Source organism: Mustelus asterias, chromosome 22 (genome assembly GCF_964213995.1).
Source record: "Mustelus asterias chromosome 22, sMusAst1.hap1.1, whole genome shotgun sequence".
Lineage (NCBI taxonomy): Eukaryota > Metazoa > Chordata > Chondrichthyes > Carcharhiniformes > Triakidae > Mustelus > Mustelus asterias.
This window is the reverse complement of record NC_135822.1, coordinates 21,688,414-21,711,116: the sequence shown is the minus strand read 5'-3', so window position 1 is coordinate 21,711,116 and position 22,703 is coordinate 21,688,414. Positions and strand designations below refer to the sequence as shown.

Below are 22,703 nucleotides of genomic sequence, written 5' to 3'. Positions count from 1 at the left end.
GCACATTCTCCCCATGTCTGCGAGGGTTTCCTCCCACAATCTGAAAGATGTGCTGGTTAGGTGCATTGGCAATGCTAAATTCTCCCTCAGTGTACCCAAACAGGCACTGGAGTGTGGCGACTAGGAGATTTTCACAGTAACTTCATTGCAGTATTAATGTAAGCCTACTTGTGACATTAATTAATAAACTTCTCAAAACTTCTCTACTGAACCTGTGGGAACAAAATGTGAGCGAGAACTTCCGATGGCCCCGGCTGGAAGTTCTTCCCACAGATTTGGCTCATTCCCAATCTGTGAATTTACTCTTCTTAAAGTTATCACCTTAAATGGACATGTTTTTCCCCCTTTATTCCACACACCAATCTTCCCTCTGTTATCCTTCTTCCTTAATAGTGTCTCTCTGTTTAGTACTCTCATATTTCTAAACCTGAAACATAGCTCAATTAGTAATTTTAAATCTGAGATTGGTTCATGTTGCTGACTGAATGGTTCAGGATTACGGTATCATAATGGGTAGATGGAGTTGAGGGGGTTTTGTTGAATGATAGAACAGGTTGAAACGGGTAAATGGCTTACTTCTGTGAATGGTATATAATGTGGGGAAATGTGAGGTTTTTCACGTTGGCAATAATAGAAACACAGGATGGTTCTTGAATGTCATGACATAACTACATGTTGACAGAGAGACTCTGCTGTACTTGTGCCAAAAAACACCCAAAGCATGCAGCAACAGCAAGCAATTAGAAAGACAACTGGTATGTTGGCCTTCATCGCAAGGGGATTGGAACACAAGAATAAGGAAGACTTGCCACATTTGTACAGGACTTTGGAGAGACCATACCTGGAGTACCATGCACAGTTTTGGTGTCCATATCCAAGGAAGAATATATTTGCATTTGAGGCAGTACAGCAAAGGGTCACTAAATTGGTTCCAGGGAAAGAAGCCTGTCGGTCCTACAATGAAAGTCTGAGTAAATAGGCTCCATGCTCGCTGGAATTTCGAAGAATGAGAGGCGAGCTCAGAAATTTCTTTAGAAGGTTGTGAATCTTTGGAATTCTGTACCCCAGGATGCCGCATTGTTGAGGATATTTAAGATGTGGAGATGGCGGCGTTGGACTGGGGTAAGCACAGTAAGAAGTCTCACAGCACCAGGTTAAAGTCCAACAGGTTTATTTGGAATCATGAGCTTTTGGAGTGCTGAGGAAGGAGCAGCGCTCCAAAACCTTGTGATTCCAAATAAACCTGTTGGACTTTAACCTGGTGTTGTGAGGATATTTAAGACTGAGATAGATTTTTGATCTCTCAGGGAGACAAGAGAAATGATGAGAGGGCAGCAAAATAAAGAGCTGAATCATATCAGCTATGTTTGTATTGAATAGCAGGGAATGCTTGAAGAGCTGTAAGGTCTAATCCTGCTCTGATCTTGTACATTCCAATGTTCTCCTACTCTTATCCTCTGTAGCACTGTTGATTCAGTTTCCATTATCCTTTCAACCTTTCCAAGGTTGAATATGTCTGTTGTACTCTTTCTCTTTTCTGTCTTAAGCCCAACCTCAAACTCTACAATATCATGGTCATTTTCACCAGTATTCACAAACTCCAGCCTCACTGTTACCATGCTAAATTTCAAACAATCACAGCAATTTATACCACAGCTGTAAAGGGTGCTGATTGGTTGGTAAGTCAACTCTGGTGGGCTGGGGCATTGCTATGGAGAAAGTGAACCATAGGCTCGCCTAGCTCCCAGGTAATTCCAAAAATAAGCACCGGGTACATGGGCCATATATCCCAATGAGTGGCTGATCGAATTAAACAGCTTGTTCCTTTGATACTCACAATATCAGAGTACCAACAAGCCCGTGCTTGCAAAACCCAAAAATGTCTTTTTTCTAAGTTTAAAATGTATTCATTAGTCACAAGTAAGGCTTACATTAACACCGCAATGAAGTTACTGTGAAATTCCCCTAGTCTATACTCTTAGATGTAAATCTGTGATTGGGCAGCACTTACTGAACAATCCTAAGTGTGCCAATAGCTACGCCAACAACTAATTTAAGATAATCAGCCAAACGTGTAATATGACTTATTTACCCTTATTAGAAGCAACACTCACAGGCAGGGACCCTTTCTCTGCCAAAAGGCTGTTCAAGCCTTGTGGTTTGTTGAATTACTTGGGAGATTGGGAAGTCTATAGTTCCCTGTTGCTGTCGCCAATGCCTCAGAATCAACTTGCCGACAAACCAGCAGACTTTTCTCCTGCAGCGTAAATGGTTGCAATTGATTGAAATTTGGTATTGTGTTGGTCCTGATGATTGCAAGATGTAAACCATCGGCAACATGCCATGCTTTTCAGCAATACATCAGTATGTTTGTGGGAGAGTATTTTACTGTGAAAGAAACCATATGCCCCTCTATCCTGCTCCCATTGAATCACTAAACACTCAACTTCTCCTCTTGCCCCCTCCTCAAGTTAGCTGTCAACTGTCCCCTTGCCTGCAACCACTTCCACCTCTCAAAATAGGTGGGAAGACAGAAGCCTTTGTTTTTGGTCCCACCATTAACGCTGTTCTCTAGCTACTTATTCCAACCCTTTTCTCGGTCACTGTCTGAGGACGAACCAGACAGCTTGCAACCATGGAAACCTATTTGATCCCTAACCTCTCTAACTACAATTCTGCCAACTTCCACCCCCTTAATATTATGTGACTCCATGCCTGCCTCAGCTCATCTGCTGCAGAAGTTCCCATCCATGCTTTTACCTCCTGGATGACCATCCTCCTTTCAGCCGAAACACTGCTGCCTGCATCTTGACTCGCAACAAGTCCCTTTCGCCTCGCACCCATCAGCTCCCAGTCTGGTATCACCCGTTTGAAAATTCTCACCTGGATTTGAAATCCTGCCATTCCTTGCCCTCCTTATCTCTGAAACCTCGTCCAGCCGTTTAACCCTCTCTCTGCACTCCTCCAATCCTGATTTCATCACTTGACTGCCGGTGGCCATGCTTTCAGCTGTTGAGAACTTGAGCTTGAGAATTCTCTTCCTAAACCTCTCTCCTCCTCCAAAACATGCCAAAAAACTGACCTCCTGCTCCCAGCTTTCGGTCACCTGTTCTAATTTGTCCTGATGCAGATTGGTGTCAAATTTGGTTTGATAATGCTCCTGTGAAGCATGTTTTTTAAAAGCACGATCGAAATGCCAGTCGTTGTTACAAAATACCTCATTTTTTTGAGCTGAAGATCTAACTCCCAAATTCAAAGTTTAAAACTTATCAGCGAGACATCCATTTTATCCCATAGTCGACCGCATTTCCTCTTTACAAAGAGGACATGAATCATTAGATTACAGTTTTAAAATAGGACTCCAGACAACTACTCTTCAAAACATTTTCTTTCACTTTATATAGAACACAGCTGCTGTTCCCATGTCATTCAGATTTCCCATGGTATCGTTTCACAAATATCTTCGGTGCCTGCCAGCCTTCTGGTGCCTTCTTCAGTCCAGCTTTCTTCCAGATTCGCTTCAAATCCTTCTCAAACTTCACCTGTGAAAACACAGGGTGGGAAAATTATGCCTTGCACTCTGCAGGATATTTACTAAATCACATACACATGGTTTGATATTGAACTGTGCAGGTAAGGGCAGGAATGTTTGAAATTCGAATTGTGATAAAGGACTGCGTTGGCTAACCACAGGCAGGCCGACTAACTGGCCCGAGGAAATGGAGGGACGGGGCGGGGTAGAAGCATCTGTCCCCGATTGCTAGCCAGTGGCTCACAGTAGTAACTGGTTGTGTGCGCGCCAGGTGAGCACATGGTCGAATGAAGCCGTCATTCCTGCCCTGTCCACCACCTCCCACACATACACGCACGTTTATTTATATATATATATTATGTATGTCCACCATCCCCCATACATACACACACGTTATATATATATATATACACACACACACAAATAATAATTTGCAACTCCCAATTTTGTTTGATACATGAAGAATGGCCAACTATCTGAAATAATTCTACGATTCTGTGAATTGAACCTCAAATAGAAGATCAGCCAGCAATGCACCGAATGGTGACCCAGGCTCAAAAAGGGCAGAACAATCCATTTTGACTCTTATTTTGTATGCCTGTCAGTAACCATGAAATACTCCAATGTCTTTGGGAAACACAGAGGTGGGAAGAGAAATCTTAGGTGGTGGGAACTTACTTGCTTTCATTAATTTTTAACACATTTATCAAGAGGCAAAACATGTTATGATAAACGTGTGTGGCACAATGTGCTTCAATAGTTGAACGGTACAATAGTGACCTTTAGTTCATTATTGTACCACTAACACAGTAATCAGGGATATGAAATGTAAATACTGTGAAACTATTTCTCATGGAATTAATGTTGGCTTATCCTTTAAACCATATTTACACAAGTGTCCCATTTGCTTAGGTGGCTTATAGACAAAGTCCAAACATTTTGTGTGGCCGTCATTCCGTTAACTTACTTGCCGCCTGCGCCTGCGGTTTTCCTTGATCCGTCTACGTAAAAACTTTGTACGCTTTAGCAACTTTTTGTACTTGTGCCTGTTCATTTTTCTCCTGCGGATTTTCAGTACATTTTTACACTGGATTTTATCAATGTTGTCATTCGTTGCTTCCTCGTTCTCTCCAAAGTGCAGAGCTCCCTCAGTCGAAGGGCAATCATACTCCTGAGAAGGATGCTGGTCATTTATCCCGATACTTTGCTCAGGGTTTTGATCCAATCTGGGTACAGAGTATCTAATCGTCAGCCAACTTTCTAATGGACTAATGGACAGTTTCCGTGGAATCAAGAACTCCTCCAGTTCAGGCTCCAGTGTACACCAGCGCCGTGGGTTCACCTTAGTTTGATGGGGCTGTGTGTCGCAGTTTCTGGATAGTGCTTTACATTGCTGAGTAGCAGAACCAAGGACAGATTGTATTCCTATAAACGAAAGAATGGAGTTTGTATAAAATCCAACACCTATTTTAGCTTAAGTCTTTTGCAAAAGCATTGAATTGTTTGAGGAACACATTTCAAGTTCTAGTCTCGATTTTCTGGAGAAACTGAGACATGTCACTGGGGAAGTAGAGATATAGACATGAAGAACTCCCTACTTCACGGACAAAGAGCACGTTCTTATGGGGGCTTATGGGGAGGCGATGGCCTAGCGGTATTATCGCTAGACTATTAATCCAGAAACTCAGCTAATGTTCTGGGGAGCCGGGTTCAAATCCCACCACTGCAGATGGTGGAATTTGAATTCAACAAACAAAATCTGGAATTAAGAATCAACTGATGACCACAAAGCCATTGTCACTTGTCGGAAAAATCCCATCTGGTTCACAAATGTCCTTTAGGGAAGGAAATCTGCCATCCTTACCTGGTCTGGCCTACATGTGACTCAGACCCACTGTCAAAACTGTCAAATGCCCGTGGGCAACTAGGGATGGGCAATAAAAATTCTGGCCAGCCAGCAATTCCCATGACCCATGAATGCATGAAACAAAACCATAGTGCAATATTGGCAGCACCAGCAACATCTACAAAGCATTTCACCTCTGTCCAAGGATAAGGGCAACATTGAGAGGGGACCAAGTAAAACAACATTCTGAAGAAACCAAAAAACTTGAACATAAATTACGTTTAGAATCTTTTTCCCGCTAGCGACACAATTAAGTAAGTGTTTAGACCACAGAGACTGGTCATTTTGGGAAACCTTCAAACTAGGAAGATTTTCGATAATTTCAGTGGCAGACTGGTGTTATATTTGGCGTTATAAATCCTTTGTAATGTGCACTTACTTTGTCACATGTGGATTCAGAAAATCTGTTAGCAATGTATTGACTCCTGCTACTGAATCACTTTAAACAAGAACCTGTTGAAATGACACTGCAACAATAACTGGTCACTAACTGACTCAGAGGAAATGTATTTTGCTGCCCCAAAAAGCAAGTTTTAAAAATGTTTTTATTAGTGTCACAAGTAGGCTTACATTGTGGGTGGCATGGTGGCACAGTGGTTAGCCCTGCTAACCACCGGGTTCAATTCCCGGCTTGGGTCACTGTCTGTGTGGAGTTTGCATGTTACACATCGTGTCTGCATGAGTTTTCTTCGGGTGCTCCAGTTTTCTCCCACAGTCTGAAAGACGTGCTGGTTAGGTGCACTGACCCGAACAGGTGCCAGAATGTGGTGACCAGGGGAATTTCACAGTAACTACATTGTAGTGTTAATGTAAGCCTTACTTGTGACTAATATGTAAACTTTAACAGTGTAATGAAGTTACTGTGAAAATCCCCTAGTCGCCACACTCCAGCGCCTGTTCGGGTACACTGAGGGAGAATTTAGCATGGCCAATTCACCTAACCAGCATGTTTTTCAGACTGTGGGAGGAAACCACAGCCCCCGGAGGAAACCCATACAGACACGGGGAGAACGTGCACCACCTCTGGAGTTTACCAATGCTTGTGTTACTGAAATTTCTTGGTTGAGAAATTAACCACTTACACTGGAAAAGTCTGCATATTTTCATATCATGACTAATGTATGAATAAACATTGTCTAAAGTGCCATATTGTGAATGTCGGAGCTTAGCCACACTGCTAGCCAGTGAGGCAATTAATTATTTGCTTGCCAAGGTCCTCTCTGCACATCGCCATTCAGATGATAAAGCTCCTTAAAGTCACGTGATTTAAAAAAGGTAAAATAATGTTTCACTAGCTGATCACACCATGAATGAGAGCTTTAACAAACTAACGTTTTATGCCCTCCTGAAAAGCAAATGGTGAGGAAAACCAAATTTATTACACGCGGAACTGCAAAACAGGGAACTGTATCTCATCACAATTTAGAAATTGAATCGCTGACAGTCTCAATATTACTGGTCATGGTCCTGTGTTTTTATTATTGTTCATTTTACATGCCGACTTGGGTTACGTGACTTTATCAGTTAATGGTTAACAAAGTGGTTAATGGTCTCTGCAAAATGACAAACAGTTGCAGTCACGACAGAACTTTTGTGAAAGACTCTGTGGAACACAGCAATACAAAGAAGCAACGACATTTGTCCCACCCAGTGCGTGTGGGCATTCACCCTCCACACAAAGAAATAGCCATAATGACGTTTATCTGCCCAATTCCTGCACCCTTTGATTCACTTTATCGACCTATCCAATCTAATCTTGAATGGTGACATGAGAGAGAGAGAGAGAGAGAGAGACTGGGCATGAGGCGCTGTGGGCCATCAGCAGCAGCAGAATTGTACACAACCACAATCTATAACCTCATGGCTGGGCATATCCCTCATTACCATCAAGTCAGGGGATCAATCCTTGTTCAATGAAGAGTGCAGGAGGGCATGCCAGGAGCAACACCAGGCATACCTAGAAATTAGGTGTCAATCTGAAGCTACAATACAGGACTAGTTGCATGCCAAACAGCTTAAGCAGCCAGTAATAGACAGAGGCTAAGCAATTCCACAACCAATGGATTAGATCGAAGCTCTGCAAACTTGCCACATCTAGGCATGAATGGTGGTTGGGGGGGGGGGGGGCTGGGTGGTGGTGGTGGTCCCACTATTACAGGTGCCAGTCTTCTGCCAATTCAATTCATCCCATGTAATGTCAAGAAATGGCTGAAGGCACTGGATGCTGCTATGGGCCCTGATAATATTTCAGCAATAGTACTGAAGACTTGTGCTCCAAAACAGCTAAAACACTTGCATCTACCCAGCAATGTAGAAAATTGCCCAGGAATGTCCTGTACACAAGAAACAGGACAAATCCAACCTGGCTAATTACCACCCTATCAGTCTACTCTTGATCATCAGCAGTGATGGAAGGGGTCATCCACAGTGCTATCAAGCAGCATTTACTTCACAATAACCTGCTCATAGACGCTCAGTTTGGGTTCAGCCAATGTCACTTAACTTCAGAACTCATTGCCGCTTTGATTCAAACATGGACAAAAGAGCTGAATTCCAGAGGTGATGTGACAGCGACTGCCTTAACAGCAAGGAATCATTTGACAGAGTGAGGCATCAAGGTGCCCCGAGCATCACTGAAGTCAAAGGAAATTGGGAGAAAGTCTGGTTGCAGTCATTCCTGCAACAAAGGAAGATGGTTCTGGTGGTTGGAGGTCAACCAACTCAGTTCCATATTATCATTGCAGGAGTTCCTCGGGGTCCTAGGTCCAACCATCTTCAGCTGCTTCATCTATGGCCTTCTTTCTGTCATAAGGTCAGAAGTGGGGATATTCACTGATGATTGCACAATGATCAGCACCATTCGCGGCTCCTCAGATACTGAAGCAGTCCATGTCCAAGTGCAGCAAGATCTGGACAATATTCAGGCTTGGACTGACAAGTAACATTCATGCTACACAAGTACCAGGGCAATGTCCATTCCAACAAGAGAGAATCTAAACATCACCTCTGCCTTTCAATGGCATCACCATTGCTCAACCCCCAGCTATCAAACTCCTGGGGGGGTTACCACTGACCAGAAACTGAACTAGCCATATAAATACAAGAGCAGGTCAGAAGCTAGGAATTCTGCAGTGAACTACTCATCTCCTGATTCCCCAAACCTGTCCAACATCTACACAGCACAGGTCAGGAGTGTGATGCATTACTCATTGTTCCACAGGAGCAGGCTGAGGGTAAGGGAGTGTGTTTCTGCATTTGATTTATTTATTTATTTTTCAGTTAAATTTGTGTTAAAAATCGGAGGTTTTTTTCCAAAACAGGAAGTAGGCCCAGGAGAAGCCTGGGAAGGTTTTTGGAGGGTTTAAAAGCAGGCCGCACTTTTGAGCGGGCAGCGTCAGGAGCGGGCAGTGGTGTGAATGGGAAGCAGAGTGAGAGCTGACGGGCTTTGGCTCATCGGGCTTCGGTGTAAACAGGCAGAGGTGGGGTAGGTTTAGACAGTTTTTCCTGTGTCATTGGAAGGAAGGGGGAATTAGGAGTGTGAGGCCAGTTTGTTGTTCTCAGTGTCGGATGTGGGAGTTCCTGGAGTCAGCTAGGCTCCCGGACGTCCATATCTGCACCAGGTGCGTCGAGCTGCAGCTCTTAAGGGACCACATTGGGGAACTGGAACTGCAGCTCAATGACATTCGTCTGGTTAGGGAGAATGAGGAGGTGATAGATAGGAGTTACAGGCAAGGTGGTCACACCGGGGCCACGGGAGACAGACAAGTGGGTCACGGTTAGGAATGGGAAGGGGAAGGGTCAGGTACTAGAGAGTACCCCAGTGGCTGTGCCCCTTAAAAATAAGTACTCCTGTTTAAGTGCTGTTGGGGGGAGCAGCCTACCTGGGGGAAGCAACAGTGGCCGTGCCTCCGGCGCAGAGTCCGGACCGGCAGCTCAGGAGGGGAGGATGAGCAAACTGACCACAGCACCAAGATACAGGGAGCCATCCAAGTCCAAGATGGGGGGGGGGGGGGGGGGGGGGTGTACAGGTCACTGGCTCAGAGTCTGTCCTTGTGGCTCAGAAGGGAAGGGGGGATTAGTCATTGGGGACTCCATAGTTAAAGGGACGGATAGGAGATTCTGCGGGAACGAGACAGACTCGCGGTTGGTGTGTTGCCTCCCAGGAGCCAGAGTCCGCGATGTCTCGGATCGTGTTTTCGATATCCTTAAGGGGGAGGGGGAACCAGCCCCCCAAGTTGTGGTTCACATAGGCACTCAAGACATAGGTAGGAAAAGGGATGGGGATGTAAGGCAGAAATTCAGGGAGTTTGGGTGGAGGCTTAGGGCTAGAACAAACAAAGTTGTTATCTCTGGTTTGTTACCCGTGCCACGTGATAATGAGGAGAGGAATAGAGAGAGAGAGCAGTTGAACACGTGGTTACAGGGATGGTGCAGGACGGAGGGATTCAGATACTTGGACAATCGGGGCTCTTTCTGGGGTAGGTGGGACCTCTACAAACAGGATGATCTGCACTTGAACCAGAGGGGTACCAATATCTTGGGGGGGAAATTTGCTAATGCTCTTTGGGAGGGTTTAAACTAATTCAGCAGGGGGGTGGGTCCCTGAATTGTAGCTCCGGTGTACGAGGAGGTTGAGAGTAGTGAGGTCATGGATGAGGTTTCAGAGTCGCAGGAGTGTACTGGCAGGCAGGAAGGCGGTTTGAAGTGTGTATACTTCAACGCCAGGAGCATCCGGAATAAGGTGGGTGAGCTTGCACCATGGGTTGGTACCTGGGATTTCGATGTTGTGGCCATCTCGGAGACATGGATAGAGCAGGGACAGGAATGGTTGTTGCAGGTTCCAGGGTTTAGATGTTTCAGTAAGTGCAGGGAAGGTGGTAAAAGAGGGGGAGGTGTGGCATTGTTAGTCAAGGACAGTATTACGGTGGCAGAAAGGACATTTGATGAGGACTCGTCTACTGAGGTAGTTTGGGCTGAGGTTAGAAACAGGAAAGGAGAGGTCACCCTGTTGGGAGTTTTTTATAGACCTCCGAAAAGTTCCAGAGATGTAGAGGAAAAGATTACAAAGATGATTCTGCATAGGAGCGAAAGTAACAGGGTAGTTATACTGGGGGACTTTAACTTTACAAATATTGACTGGAAAAGCTATAGTTCGAGTACTTTAGAGGGGTCGGTTTTTGTCCACTGTGTGCAGGAAGGCTTCCTGACGCAGTATGTAGATAGACCAACAAGAGGTGAGGCCACATTGGATTTGGTACTGGGTAATGAACCAGGCCAGGTGTTAGATTTGGAGGTAAGTGAACACTTTGGTGACAGTGACCACAATTCGATTATGTTTACCTTAGCAATGGAAAAGGATAGGTATATACCAAAGGGCAAGAGTTATAGCTGGGGGAAAGGAAATTATGATGCGATTAGGCGAGATTTAGCTGGCATAGGTTGGGGAAGGAAACTGCAGGGGATGGGCACAATTGTAATGTGGAACTTGTTCAAGGAACAGCTACTACGCGTCCTTGATAAATATGTACATGTCAGGCAGGGAGGAAGCAGACGTGTGAGGAAACTATGGTTTAGAACAAAGAACAAAGAACAGTACAGCACAGGAAACAGGCCCTTCGGCCCTCCAAGCCTGTGCCGCTCCTTGGTCCAACTAGACCAATCGTTTGTATCCCTCCATTCCCAGGCTGCTCATGTGACTATCCAGGTAAGTCTTAAACGATGTCAGCGTGCCTGCCTCCTTTACTAAGGAGGTTGAATCTCTTGTGAAGAGGAAGAAGGAGACTTATGTTAAGATGAGACGTGAAAGCTCAGTTAGGGCACTTGAGAGTTACAAGTTAGCCAGGAAGGACCTAAAGAAAGAGTTAAGAGCTAGGAGGGGACATGAGAAGTCTTTGGCAGGTAGGATCAAGGAAAACCCTAAAGCTTTCTATAGGTATGTCAGGAGTAAAAGAATGACTAGGGTAAGATTAGGGCCAGTCAAGGACAGGAGTGGGAAGTTGTGCGTGGAGTCTGAAGAGATAGTAGAGACACTAATTGAATATTTTTCGTCGGTATTCACACTGGAGAGGGACAGTGTTGTCGAGGGGAGTACTGAGATGCAGGCTGTTGGACTGGATGGGATTGATGTTCATAAGGAGGAGGTGTTAGCAATTCTGGAAAGGGTAAAAATAGATAAGTCCCCTGGGCCGGATGGGATTTATCCTAGGATTCTCTGGGAGGCTAGAGAGGAGATTGCAGAGCCTTTGACTTTGATCTTTGTGTCGTCATTGTCTACAGGAACAGTGCCAGAAGACTGGAGGATAGCAAATGTTGTCCCCTTGTTCAAGAAGGGGAGTAGGGACAACCCTGGTAATTATAGACCAGTGAGCCTTATTTCTGTTGTGGGCAAAGTATTGGAAAGGATTATAAGAGATAGGATTTATAATCACCTAGAAAGGAATAATTTGATTAGGGATAGTCAGCACGGTTTTGTGATGGGTAGGTCGTGCCTCACAAACCTTATTGAGTTCTTTGAGAAGGTGACCAAAGGATGAGGGTAAAGCAGTTGATGTGGTATATATGGATTTCAGCAAAGCGTTTGATAAGGTTCCCCAAGGTAAGCTTTTGCAAACAATACGGACACATGGGATTGAGGGTGATTTAGTGGTTTGAATCAGGAATTGGCTAGCTGTAAGAAAACAGAGGGTGTTGGTTGATGGAAAATATTCATCCTGGAGTTCAGTTACTACTGGTGTACCGCAAGGATCTGTTTTGGGGCCACTGCTGTTTGTCATTTTTATTAATGACCTGGATGAGGGCGTGGAAGGATGGATTAGTAAATTTGTGGATGACACTAAAGTTGGTGGAGTTGTAGACAGTGCGGAGGGAAGTGGCAGGTTACAGAGAGACATAGATAAGCTGCAGAGCTGGGCTGAGAGGTGGCAAATGGAGTTTAATGCGGAAAAGTGTAAGGTGATTCACTTTGGAAGGAGTAACAGGAATACAGAGTACTGGGCTAATGGTAAGATACTTGGTAGTGTGGATGAACAAAGGGATCTGGGTGTCCATGTGCATAGATCCCTGAAAGTTGGCACCCAGGTTGATAGGGTTAAGAAGGCGTACGGTGTGTTAGCTTTTATTGGTAGAGGGATTGAGTTTCGGAGCCAGGAGGTCATGCTGCAACTGTACAAAACTCTGGTGCGGCCGCATTTGGAGTATTGCGTACAGTTCTGGTCGCCGTATTATAGGAAAGATGTGGAAGTGTTGGAAAGGGTGCAGAGGAGTTTTACCAGGATGTTGCCTGGTATGGTGGGAAAATCGTATGAGGAAAGGCTGAGGGGCTTGAGGTTGTTTTCGTTAGAGAGAAGAAGGTTAAGAGGTGACTTAATAGAGGCATACAAGATGATCAGAGGATTAGATAGGGTGGATAGTGAGAGCCTTTTTCCTCGGATGGTGATGGCTAGCACGAGGGGACATAGCTTTAAATTGAGGGGTGAGAGATATAGGACAGATGTTACAGGTAGGTTCTTTACTCAGAGAGTAGCAAGGGCTTGGAATGCCCTGCCTGCAGCAGTAGTGAACTCGTCAACATTAAGAGCATTCAAATGGTTATTGGATAAACATATGGATGATATTGGAATAGTGTAGATTAGAGGGGCTTTAGATTGGTACCACTGGTCGGCACAACATCGAGGGCCGAAGGGCCTGTACTGCGCTGTAATGTTCTATGTTCTACTCTCCACTTGCCTGGATGAGTGCAGCTCCAACAATACTCAAAAGCTCAACACCATCCAGGTCAAAGCAGTCCACTTCATTAGCATCCCTTCCACAAACATTCACTCCCTCCACCACCGACACTCAGTAGCAGCGTGTGCACCATCTACAAGGTGCACTGAAACAACTCAAGGTTCCTTAGGCACCATCTTCCTAACCCACAACTGCTACTAGCCAGAAGGACAAGGGCAGCAGACACATTGGGAAACACCACCACCTGGAAGTTTCCTTCCAAGTCACCCACCATCTTGACTTGGAAATATAATGCCATTCCTTCACTGTTGCTGGGTCAAAATCCAGGAACTCTCTTACTAACACCACGATGGGTGGACTTACACCTCAAGACTGCAGTGCAGCTCACCACCACCACCTCAACGGAAATTAAGGATAGGTAATGAATTCTAGCCTAGCCAGCAACATCCACATTGCATAAGTGGACAAAAATAACTCACTCCAGAGGCTTAAGCACATAATCTAGGCTGGAACTTCTGTGCAGCACACGGTGAGTGCTACATTGTTGCCATCTTTTGAGGGAGACATTAAACCAAGACCCAGGTTGCCCTCCCAGATAGACGCAAAAGATCCTAAGCAAGCAAGACGACCCACTGGTGCTGAAAAGAGGAGCTGGTTCATTTTGGTGAGAATACAGGTCAAATTAAGTGAGCCCATTCATAACTGTCACTCTGGCTGTTCATATGCTGTGAATTAAGTAGATTAATGATTCAAATCTCCTTATTTTAACAAGTTTTTTTTAATGGACGGCCTTCAAAAGAATTAAATAGACAAAGTCAAATGTGACAGACACAAATATCTATTTCAGATCAGAAATATGGATGTGTTACATTCCTGGATTATGTTTTCATAAAAGTAGGTATTGTGCCAGCTCCAGCACTCGAAGTGGGGTTGGTAGAGGTGGGGTGGGGGGTGGGGGGATCCCCTACTTCCTTAATTATTTGGTCAATCAGGGCAGTGGTACCTGCCCAATTCAGGTGAGGCCTTTTTCTTCTGTGTAGCTTGTTCTTATCAACAAATTGTCCTTTCCTAGAAAACAGAAACATTTTCTTCTACATTATCTATCCCTAATCTGCTGACCTGGTCAGTGTGTAGCACTGGGAGTAATCACAGGATTACCATCAATGTCTATCTAGGTCTTTCATACCTACATTCTACTCTTTCCTATATCGTTGGATCCTACATGAGCCATAACGTAGCTCCTTTTACAGTTTTTAAAATTTCATTCATGGGACATGGGGGTCGCTGGCTGGCCAGCGTTTATTGCCCATCCCTCGTTCCCCCGTGGTTCTGTAGGCCAGACCAAGTAAGGACGGTAGATTTCCTTCCCTGAAGGACATTCGTAAACCAGATGGGTTTTTCTGACAATCGACAATGGTTTCGCGTCATCAGTAGATTCTTCCAGATATTTTTTATTGAATTCAAATTCTGCCATCTGTCATGGTGTGATTCGAACCTGGGTCCCCAGAACATTAGCTGAGTTTCTGGATTAATAGCCCAGTGATAACACCACTAGGCCATCGCCTCTCCATAAAATCTTCATTTTCATACTCATCACCTGGGAAACAACTAACCAGAAAGTCAGTCAAGGATGCCATTTCTTTAAGAAAGTTGGAACATTGCATTTCAGCCAGAGAAATGACAGAGATAGGAATTTGGATAAATAGTTAACGCAAAAGATGATACTGAACAAATGGAAGAAAAGAGCAGGGGAATTAAATTTCAGACTTGCAGAAAAGTACTGACTGTAGATGTCCTTAGTTCTATGGTTGTGGTGCTTGTAATGATGATGGAGCAAATGTCATAGAAAGTTCATGTCATAGAAACCCTACAGTGCAGAAGGAGGCCATTTGGCCCATCGAGTCTACACCAACAACAATCCCACCCAGGCCCTATCCCCACCACCTCACATATTTACCCTGTTAACCGACGCACCCCGGGACACTAAGGATCAATTTAGCTCAGCCAATCAACCTAACCAGCACATCTTTCGGACTGTAGGAGGAAACCAGAGCACCTGCAGGAAACCCACGCAGACACGGGGGAGAACGTGCAGACTCCATACAGACAGTGAACCAAACCGGGAAACGAACCCGGGTCCCTGGAGCTGAGAGGCAGCAGTGCTAACCACTGTGCCACCGTGCCGAGTTAAAGGTCACCAACTGGGCATTCACACCAGAGTGGGCCCCTCCTATAACATAGCTCGCTGGGCTATTTGATGGGGCTCTTAGACCTGCTGTTTTGGTAACTATTCTCCGGCCCACCCACCCACCAGCCTCCAAAGGAGAACGACAGTGAATCTGAGCTCTGCCAGCACCAGGGGACAATATTAATGGAGGCTCAGAGGCAGCTGCAGCACTGCCAGGGGAGACGGGCCACGCGAGCCCCCACCCCAGGTGCAGTCAGGGTTACCGACTACAGCGGGATACGGTGACAGCGCGAGTCAGGGTCTTCCGATGTAGTTGGCTCACACTGTCTCCCCCGTCTGATATCAATGCTACTGAGTGGTGGGTGGGGGGAGGGGGAAACAATAGCCACTAAGACTCCCACCTCCGGGGAAGGGGACACTAACGGGTCCTACGCTAAGTGAAGACTAGTGCAACACACAAAGCTACCTAGAATCTCAGCATCGGGAATCTACAATATGTGTGCCAACTTGCTCAACACCAAGGACGTGTTTGACCTACCAAAGCAACAACCCCCAAGTGCTCCTCGAGTTAAGAGTCGCTGCTCAGTTGGATTTTCTAACTGTTCCTTTGAACAGGTGCCAACATGAGGCCAGGCTTAAGGACGGTGATAATCACAGCAGAATTTACAACACGCACAGAAATAAATAACACTGACTAAAAAAAAACCCACAAGAGTCGGAATCAAAACCCTAACCTATTTACAACAGAGGCTCCATATATACATACTGGCCATTGGCAGAGACACAACAACCAACTCATTCAGAATTTGAACACAAGGGAACTCCATGGGAATTGAGCAAGTTCAATGAGAACACGTCTTAGTTCTGACTTAAGAAAGCTTTACATTTAAGGAGAATTAGGTCTACGCGTCCACTTTTCAGGGTTTCTCTTTGACCTGAATTGTCTCTGACTTCAGCTTACCATGAAATCTAGGTACTTTCACAAGTTGCAAAGCCAACCTTGACAGAAACATTATATTCCTTCATTCAGGAACAGATGTGGAAAGCCCTCGTTTTATCTGAAAAAGAAATGTGGTGTATAGTTAGTCTCTGTTCCAATGAAACATAGAACAGTACAGCACAGAACAGGCCCTTCGGCCCACAATGTTGTGCCGAGCTTTATCTGAAACCAAGATCAAGCTATCCCACTCCCTACCATCCTGGTGTGCTCCATGTGCCTATCCAATAACCGCTTAAATGTTCCTAAAGTATCTGACTCCACTATCACTGCAGGCAGTCCATTCCACACCCCAACCACTCTCTGCGTAAAGAACCTACCTCTGATATCCTTCCTGTATCTCCCACCACGAACCCTATAGTTATGCCCCCTTGTAATAGCTCCATCCACCCGAGGAAATAGTCTTTGGACGTTCACTCTATCTATCCCCTTCATCATTTTATAAACCTCTATTAAGTCTCCCCTCAGCCTCCTCCACTCCAGAGAGAACAGCCCTAGCTCCCTCAACCTTTCCTCATAAGACCTACCCTCCAAACCAGGCAGCATCCTGGTAAATCTCCTCTGCACTCTTTCCAGCGCTTCCTCATCCTTCTTATAGTGAGGTGACCAGAACTGCACACAATATTCCAAATGTGGTCTCACCAAGGTCCTGTACAGTTGCAGCATAACCCCACGCCTCTTAAACTCCAACCCCCTGTTAATAAAAGCTAAGATGTGGAGATAACTAACACACTATAGGCCTTCTTCACAGCTCTATCCACTTGAGTGGCAACCTTTAGAGATCTGTGGATATGAACCCCAAGATCTCTCTGTTCCTCCACAGTCTTCAGAACCCTACCTTTGACCCTGTAATCCACATTTAAATTAGTCCTACCAAAATGAATCACCTCACATTTATCAGGGTTAAACTCCATTTGCTATTTTTCAGCCCAGCTTTGCATCCTATCTATGTCTCTTTGCAGCCTACAACAGCCCTCCACCTCATCCACTACTCCACCAATCTTGGTGTCATCAGCAAATTTACTGATCCACCCTTCAGCCCCCTCCTCTAAGTCATTAATAAAAATCACAAAGAGCAGAGGACTAAGCACTGATCCCTGCGGCACTCCACTAGCAACCTGCCTCCAATCCGAAAATTTTCCATCCACCACCACCCTCTGTCTTCGATCAGACAGCCAGTTACCTATCCAATCGGCCAACATTCCCTCTATCCCACACCTCCTCACTTTCATAAGCCGACCATGGGGGACCTTATCAAAAGCCTTACTAAAATCCATGTATATGACATCAACTGCCCTACCTTCATCAACACACTTAGTTACCTCCTCAAAAAATTCTATCAAATTTGTGAGGCACGACTTGCCCTTCACGAATCCGTGCTGACTATCCCGAATTAATCCGCATCTTTCTAAATGGTCGTAAATCCCATCTCTAAGGACCTTTTCCATCAATTTACCAACCACCGAAGTAAGACTAACCGGTCTATAATTACCAGGGTCATTTCTATTCCCTTTCTTAAACAGAGGAACAACATTCGCCATTTTCCAGTCCTCTGGCACCATCCCCGTAAGAAGTTTAACAACACCAGGTTAAAGTCCAACAGGTTTATTTGGTAGCAAAAGCCACACACCAAATAAACCTGTTGGACTTTAACCTGGTGTTGTTAAACTTCTTACTGTGTTTACCCCAGTCCAACGCCGGCATCTCCACATCATGACTACCATCCCCGTGGACAGCAAGGACCCAAAGATCAAAGCCAAAGGCTCTGCAATCTCATCCCTTGCCTCCCAAAGAATCCTAGGATACATTTCATCAGGCCCAGGGGACTTATCGACCTTCAGTTTATTCAAAACTGCCAGGACATCCTCCCTCCGAACATCTATTTCCTCCAACCTATTAGCCTGTAACACCTTCTCTTCCTCAAAAACATGGCCCCTCTCCTTGGTGAACACTGAAGAAAAGTATTCATTCATCACTCGCCTATCTCTACTGACTCCATACACAAGTTCCCACTACTGTCCTTGACCGGCCCTAACCTCACCCTGGTCATTCTTTTATTCCTCACACAAGAGTAAAAAGCCTTGGGGTTTTCCAAGGACTTCTCGTGTCCCCTCCTAGCTCTCCTAAGCCCCTTTTTCAGCTCATTCCTTGCTAACTTGTAACCCTCAATCGAGCCATCTGAACCTTGTTTCCTCATCCCTACATAAGCTTCCCTCTTCCTTTTCACAAGACATTCCACCTCTTTCGTGAACCATGGTTCCCTCACTCGGCCATTTCCTCCCTGCCTGACAGGGACATACCTATCAAGGACATCCAGTATTTGTTCCTTGAAAAAGTTCCACTTTTCATTAGTTCCTTTCTCTGACAGTTTCTGTTCCCAACTTATGCCCCCTAATTCTTGCCTAATCGCATCATAATTACCTCTCCCCCAATTGTAAACCTTGCCCTGCCGTACGGCCCTATCCCTCTCCATTGCAATAACAAAAGACACCGAATTGTGGTCACTATCTCCAAAGTGCTCTCCCACAACCAAATCTAACACTTGGCCCGGTTCATTTCCCAGTACCAAATCCAATGTGGCCTCACCTCTTGTCGGCCTATCCACATATTGTGTCAGGAAACCCTCCTGCACACACTGCACAAAAACTGCCCCATCCGAACTATTTGACCTACAAAGGTTCCAATCAATATTTGGAAAGTTAAAGTCCCCCATGACAACTACCCTGTGACCCCCACACATATCCATAATCTGCTTAGCAATTTCTTCCTCCACATCTCTATTACTATTTGGGGGCCTATAGCAAACTCCTAACAACGTGACCGCTCCTTTCCTATTTCTAACCTCAGCCCATATTACCTCAGTGTGCAGATCCTCCTCGAAGTGCAAATATATGGGGGAGGTGAGAGGAGTGAAAAGGGAAGAGTTGCCAACAATGATTAAATGTATTTCTGGAGGTTTGTCACATGACTTGCCCCACACTCTAGCCATGTGTCAGCCAACACATCCATCCCGGTGACATACTGTCTTCCTACTTCAAAAAGCAAAAAGATTCGTTACCCAATTGGATAATGCTTGGCTGTCATCCAAACAACCATCCCCCTACCTTTTTGAATATTTTTATATCTGGTAAAAAGCGCTCAAAGAAAATGACAATTTAAAAAAATTTCCAACTGCTGCCTCTCGCTCCCAGGGACCCTGGGTCAATTCCGGCCTTGGGTGACTGTCCATGTTGGGTTTTCTTGATCCATGATGGCACCAGAGCATGGCGACTTCTTGCAAAGTGCGCCTAGCATCCCTTCTAATTCTATCTTTTACTCTCGTTCTATGCTTCTAAAACTTTATTCTAACTCTTTTAAACTCTCTAACAATGCTTTAATTCAACCTCTTAATGGACCTACCTCGCATTAAGTTGATCTTTCTCTACACCCTAGCTATGACTCTAACACTACATTCTGCACTCTCTCCTTTCCTTCTCTATGTACGGTGTGCTTTCATAGAAATCATAGAAACCCTACAGTGCAGAAGGAGGCCATTCGGCCCATCGAGTCTGCACCGACCACAATCCCACCCAGGCCCCACCCCCACATATTTACCCGCTAATCCCTCTAACCTACGCATCCCAGGACTCTAAGGGACCATTTTTTTTTTGACCTGGCCAATCAACGTAACCCGCACATCTTTGGACTGTGGGAGGAAACCGGAGCACCCGGAGGAAACCCATGCAGACACGAGGAGAACGTGCAAACTCCACACAGTGACCCAAGCCGGGAATCGAACCCGGGACCCTGGAGCTGTGAAGCAGCAGTGCTAACCACTGTGCTACCGTGCCGCCCTGCATAATGTTTGTCTGCATAATGCGCAAGAAACAATACTTTTCACTGTATACTAATACATGTGACAATAATAAATCAAATCAAATTGCACGTTCTCCTCGTGTCTGCGTGGGTTTCCTCCGGGTGCTCTGGTTTCCTCCCACAGTCCAAAAATGTGCAGGTTAGGTTGATTGGCCATGACAAATTGCCCCTCAGTGTCAGGGAATTAACAGGGTAAATAGATGGGGTTATGGAGATAGGGCCTGGGTGGGATTGTGGTCAGTGCAGGTTTGATGGAATGGTTTCCTTCTGCAGTGTAGGGATTCTACGATTTTTCTCCAGGATGGATCACAGCCTGAGTATGCTTGAGGGTTGGCAACCCTAAGGAAGAGAGGGAAAGGGGGCAAGGTGGAGGGTTGGGGGGGGGGCAAGGTGGAGGGTGGGCAAGGTGGAGGGTGGGGGGGGGGGGCAAGGTGGAGAGTGGGGGGTGTGGGTGGAGGGTTGGGGGGGGAGGGGGAATGAGCTAAAATAGATAAATTGTAACCGGGGCTGCGGCAACTCACCCCGTCCGGAATATCCCGCACTTCCGGTAGCAGCGCAGAAAGCCGTCCCCCCGGCGCCGGGGCAGGAACAAAGGTTCCGCAGCACAAACCGTCCGGGTTTATTCTTTACACTGAGAGTGAATTTAAATTCTTCCGAGAAATACTTTTGACAAGTAATAACAAAAAATATATAAAGATTACCCAGATTTGAAGGGTTCGGAACAAACAAATTTGGGAAAGGGCAGGTTGAGTTTGGATGCCCAAATTTGAAGAAGAAATTTCCTCATAGCCACAGCTGAGACATTCAGCCCATCGAATCCATGCCCGCTCCCCGCAGAGCAATCCATTCAGTTTCAATCCTTGAACTTGTAGCCCTACAAATTTATTATCCTCCAGTGCCCATCCAATTTGCTTTGGAAATCATCCATCATCTACACTCCAGCCACAAGCAACACGTTTCAAGTCATTATTATTCACTGCGTAAAACCGTTCTTCCTCATATCCCCCTTGCATCTCTTGCCCAAAACCTTACGTCTGTGTTCCCTTGTCCTTGGACCAGTTTTTCTTTGTCAACCTTATCCAAACCTGTCATCATCTTGTGGACACCTCTATCAAATGAATCTTCTTTGTTCCAAGAAAAACAAGCCCAGCCTTTCCAAGCTAAACTTGTAGCTAAAATCCCTAATTTCTGGAACCAGTCTGTAAATTTCCTCTGCACCCTAAAGGATCCTGTTCCACACATCCTTCCTGGTTACCAGAACTGGATGCAGCGTGGCCTATAACCAGAGCTTTATAACAGTCCAAGATAAATTCCCTTCTTTTGTACCCAATATCTCTATTTAGAAAGCCCCAAGATCCCATATGTTTTGCTAAATAGCTTTCCAATATGCCCTTCCACCTTCAGTTGAGATCTACAACAACAGCAGCAACTTATATTTATATAACACCTTTAACATGGTGAAATATCCCAAGGTACTTCACAGAAGCGGCATAATGGTACAGTTAGCACTGCTGCCTCACAGCGCCAGGGAACTGTGTTCAATTCCTGGCTTGGGTCACTGTGTTGAGTTTGCACGTTCTCCCCATGTCTGCATGGGTTTTGTCCGGGTGTTCTGATTTCCTCCCACAGACCGAAAGATGTGCTGGTTAGATGCATTGGCTATGCTAAGTTCTCCCTCAGTGTACCCGAACAGGCGCTGGAGTGTGGCGACTCGGGGACTTTCACAATAACTTCATTTCAGTGTTAATGTAAGCCTACTTGTGACACCAATAAATAAACTTTAAAAAAAAATGGCACTGTGCCATATAAGGAAATATTAGGGTGCATGAGGTAGGTTTTAAGAAGTGTCTTAAAGGAGCAATCAAGAAGCAGAGAGGTGTAGAGAGGATATTCAAGAGCTTGGGGTCTAGGTAACTGAAGTCACAACCATGAATTACAATTAAAACTGGGGTTGCACAAGAGACTAGAACTGAAGGAGCACATATATCTCAGAGGGTTGTGGGACTGACAGAGATTAGAGAGACAAAGAGGGACAAAGTCATATAGTGAGATCAGAAAACAAGGTTGGGAATTTTAAAAGCAAAGCATTGCTTGGCCAGGAGCCAATTTAGGTCAGTGACCACTGGAGTTGTAGGGGAATGGAACTTGCTGTTAGTTTAGATATGGACAGTCGAGTTTGATGACATTTGTAGAGGATAGAATCTGGGAGAGCAGTCAGAAGCCCCAGGTTCCTTTGTCCCAAAACTCTACCATTAAGTCTTGGCCTCTTAATATTAATCTGGTGGAGAGGTTTAATTAATACTCTCCAGGAGAAGAGGGTTAACCACTTCCACTGAGTGAAAACCAGGTGTGATGAGTGTTTACTGCTCCTGTAACACTTGTGGCCGTTTTAATGCTGTTTTCTGGAACATTTGTTGCACCTATCTGAATCAGGTGGGAGCAGGGCATGTGACATCTGCATGTACCTTCCAGAGGTTGGCTCCCCTATAGTTGAATATTT

At 45.3% G+C, this 22,703-nt stretch overlaps 1 protein-coding gene across 1 annotated transcript; it reads right to left on the bottom strand.

Moving 5' to 3' along the window:
- Window positions 1-1,254: 1,254 nt before the first annotated feature.
- Window positions 1,255-21,043, bottom strand: aurkaip1 (aurora kinase A interacting protein 1). The gene is made up of 4 exons (XM_078238916.1): window positions 20,725-21,043; window positions 16,313-16,409; window positions 4,500-4,957; window positions 1,255-3,542 (listed from the first exon to the last, which is right to left on the bottom strand). The coding sequence occupies exons 2-4, from the start codon at window positions 16,362-16,364 to the stop codon at window positions 3,426-3,428; spliced, it is 627 nt and encodes a 208-aa protein (XP_078095042.1). The 5' UTR covers window positions 16,365-16,409; window positions 20,725-21,043; the 3' UTR covers window positions 1,255-3,425.
- Window positions 21,044-22,703: the final 1,660 nt, after the last annotated feature.

Coding starts and splice junctions, on each gene's coding strand:
- aurkaip1 (XM_078238916.1), bottom strand. CDS start 16,364: ATGTTTCTGTCAAGGTTGGCTTTGCAACTTGTGAAAGTACCTAGATTT. Junction 4,958..16,312: donor GAAAGTACCTAGATTTCATG/GTAAGCTGAAGT, acceptor TTTCGTTTATAG/GAATACAATCTGTCCTTGGT. Junction 3,543..4,499: donor ACCGCAGGCGCAGGCGGCAA/GTAAGTTAACGG, acceptor GTGTTTTCACAG/GTGAAGTTTGAGAAGGATTT.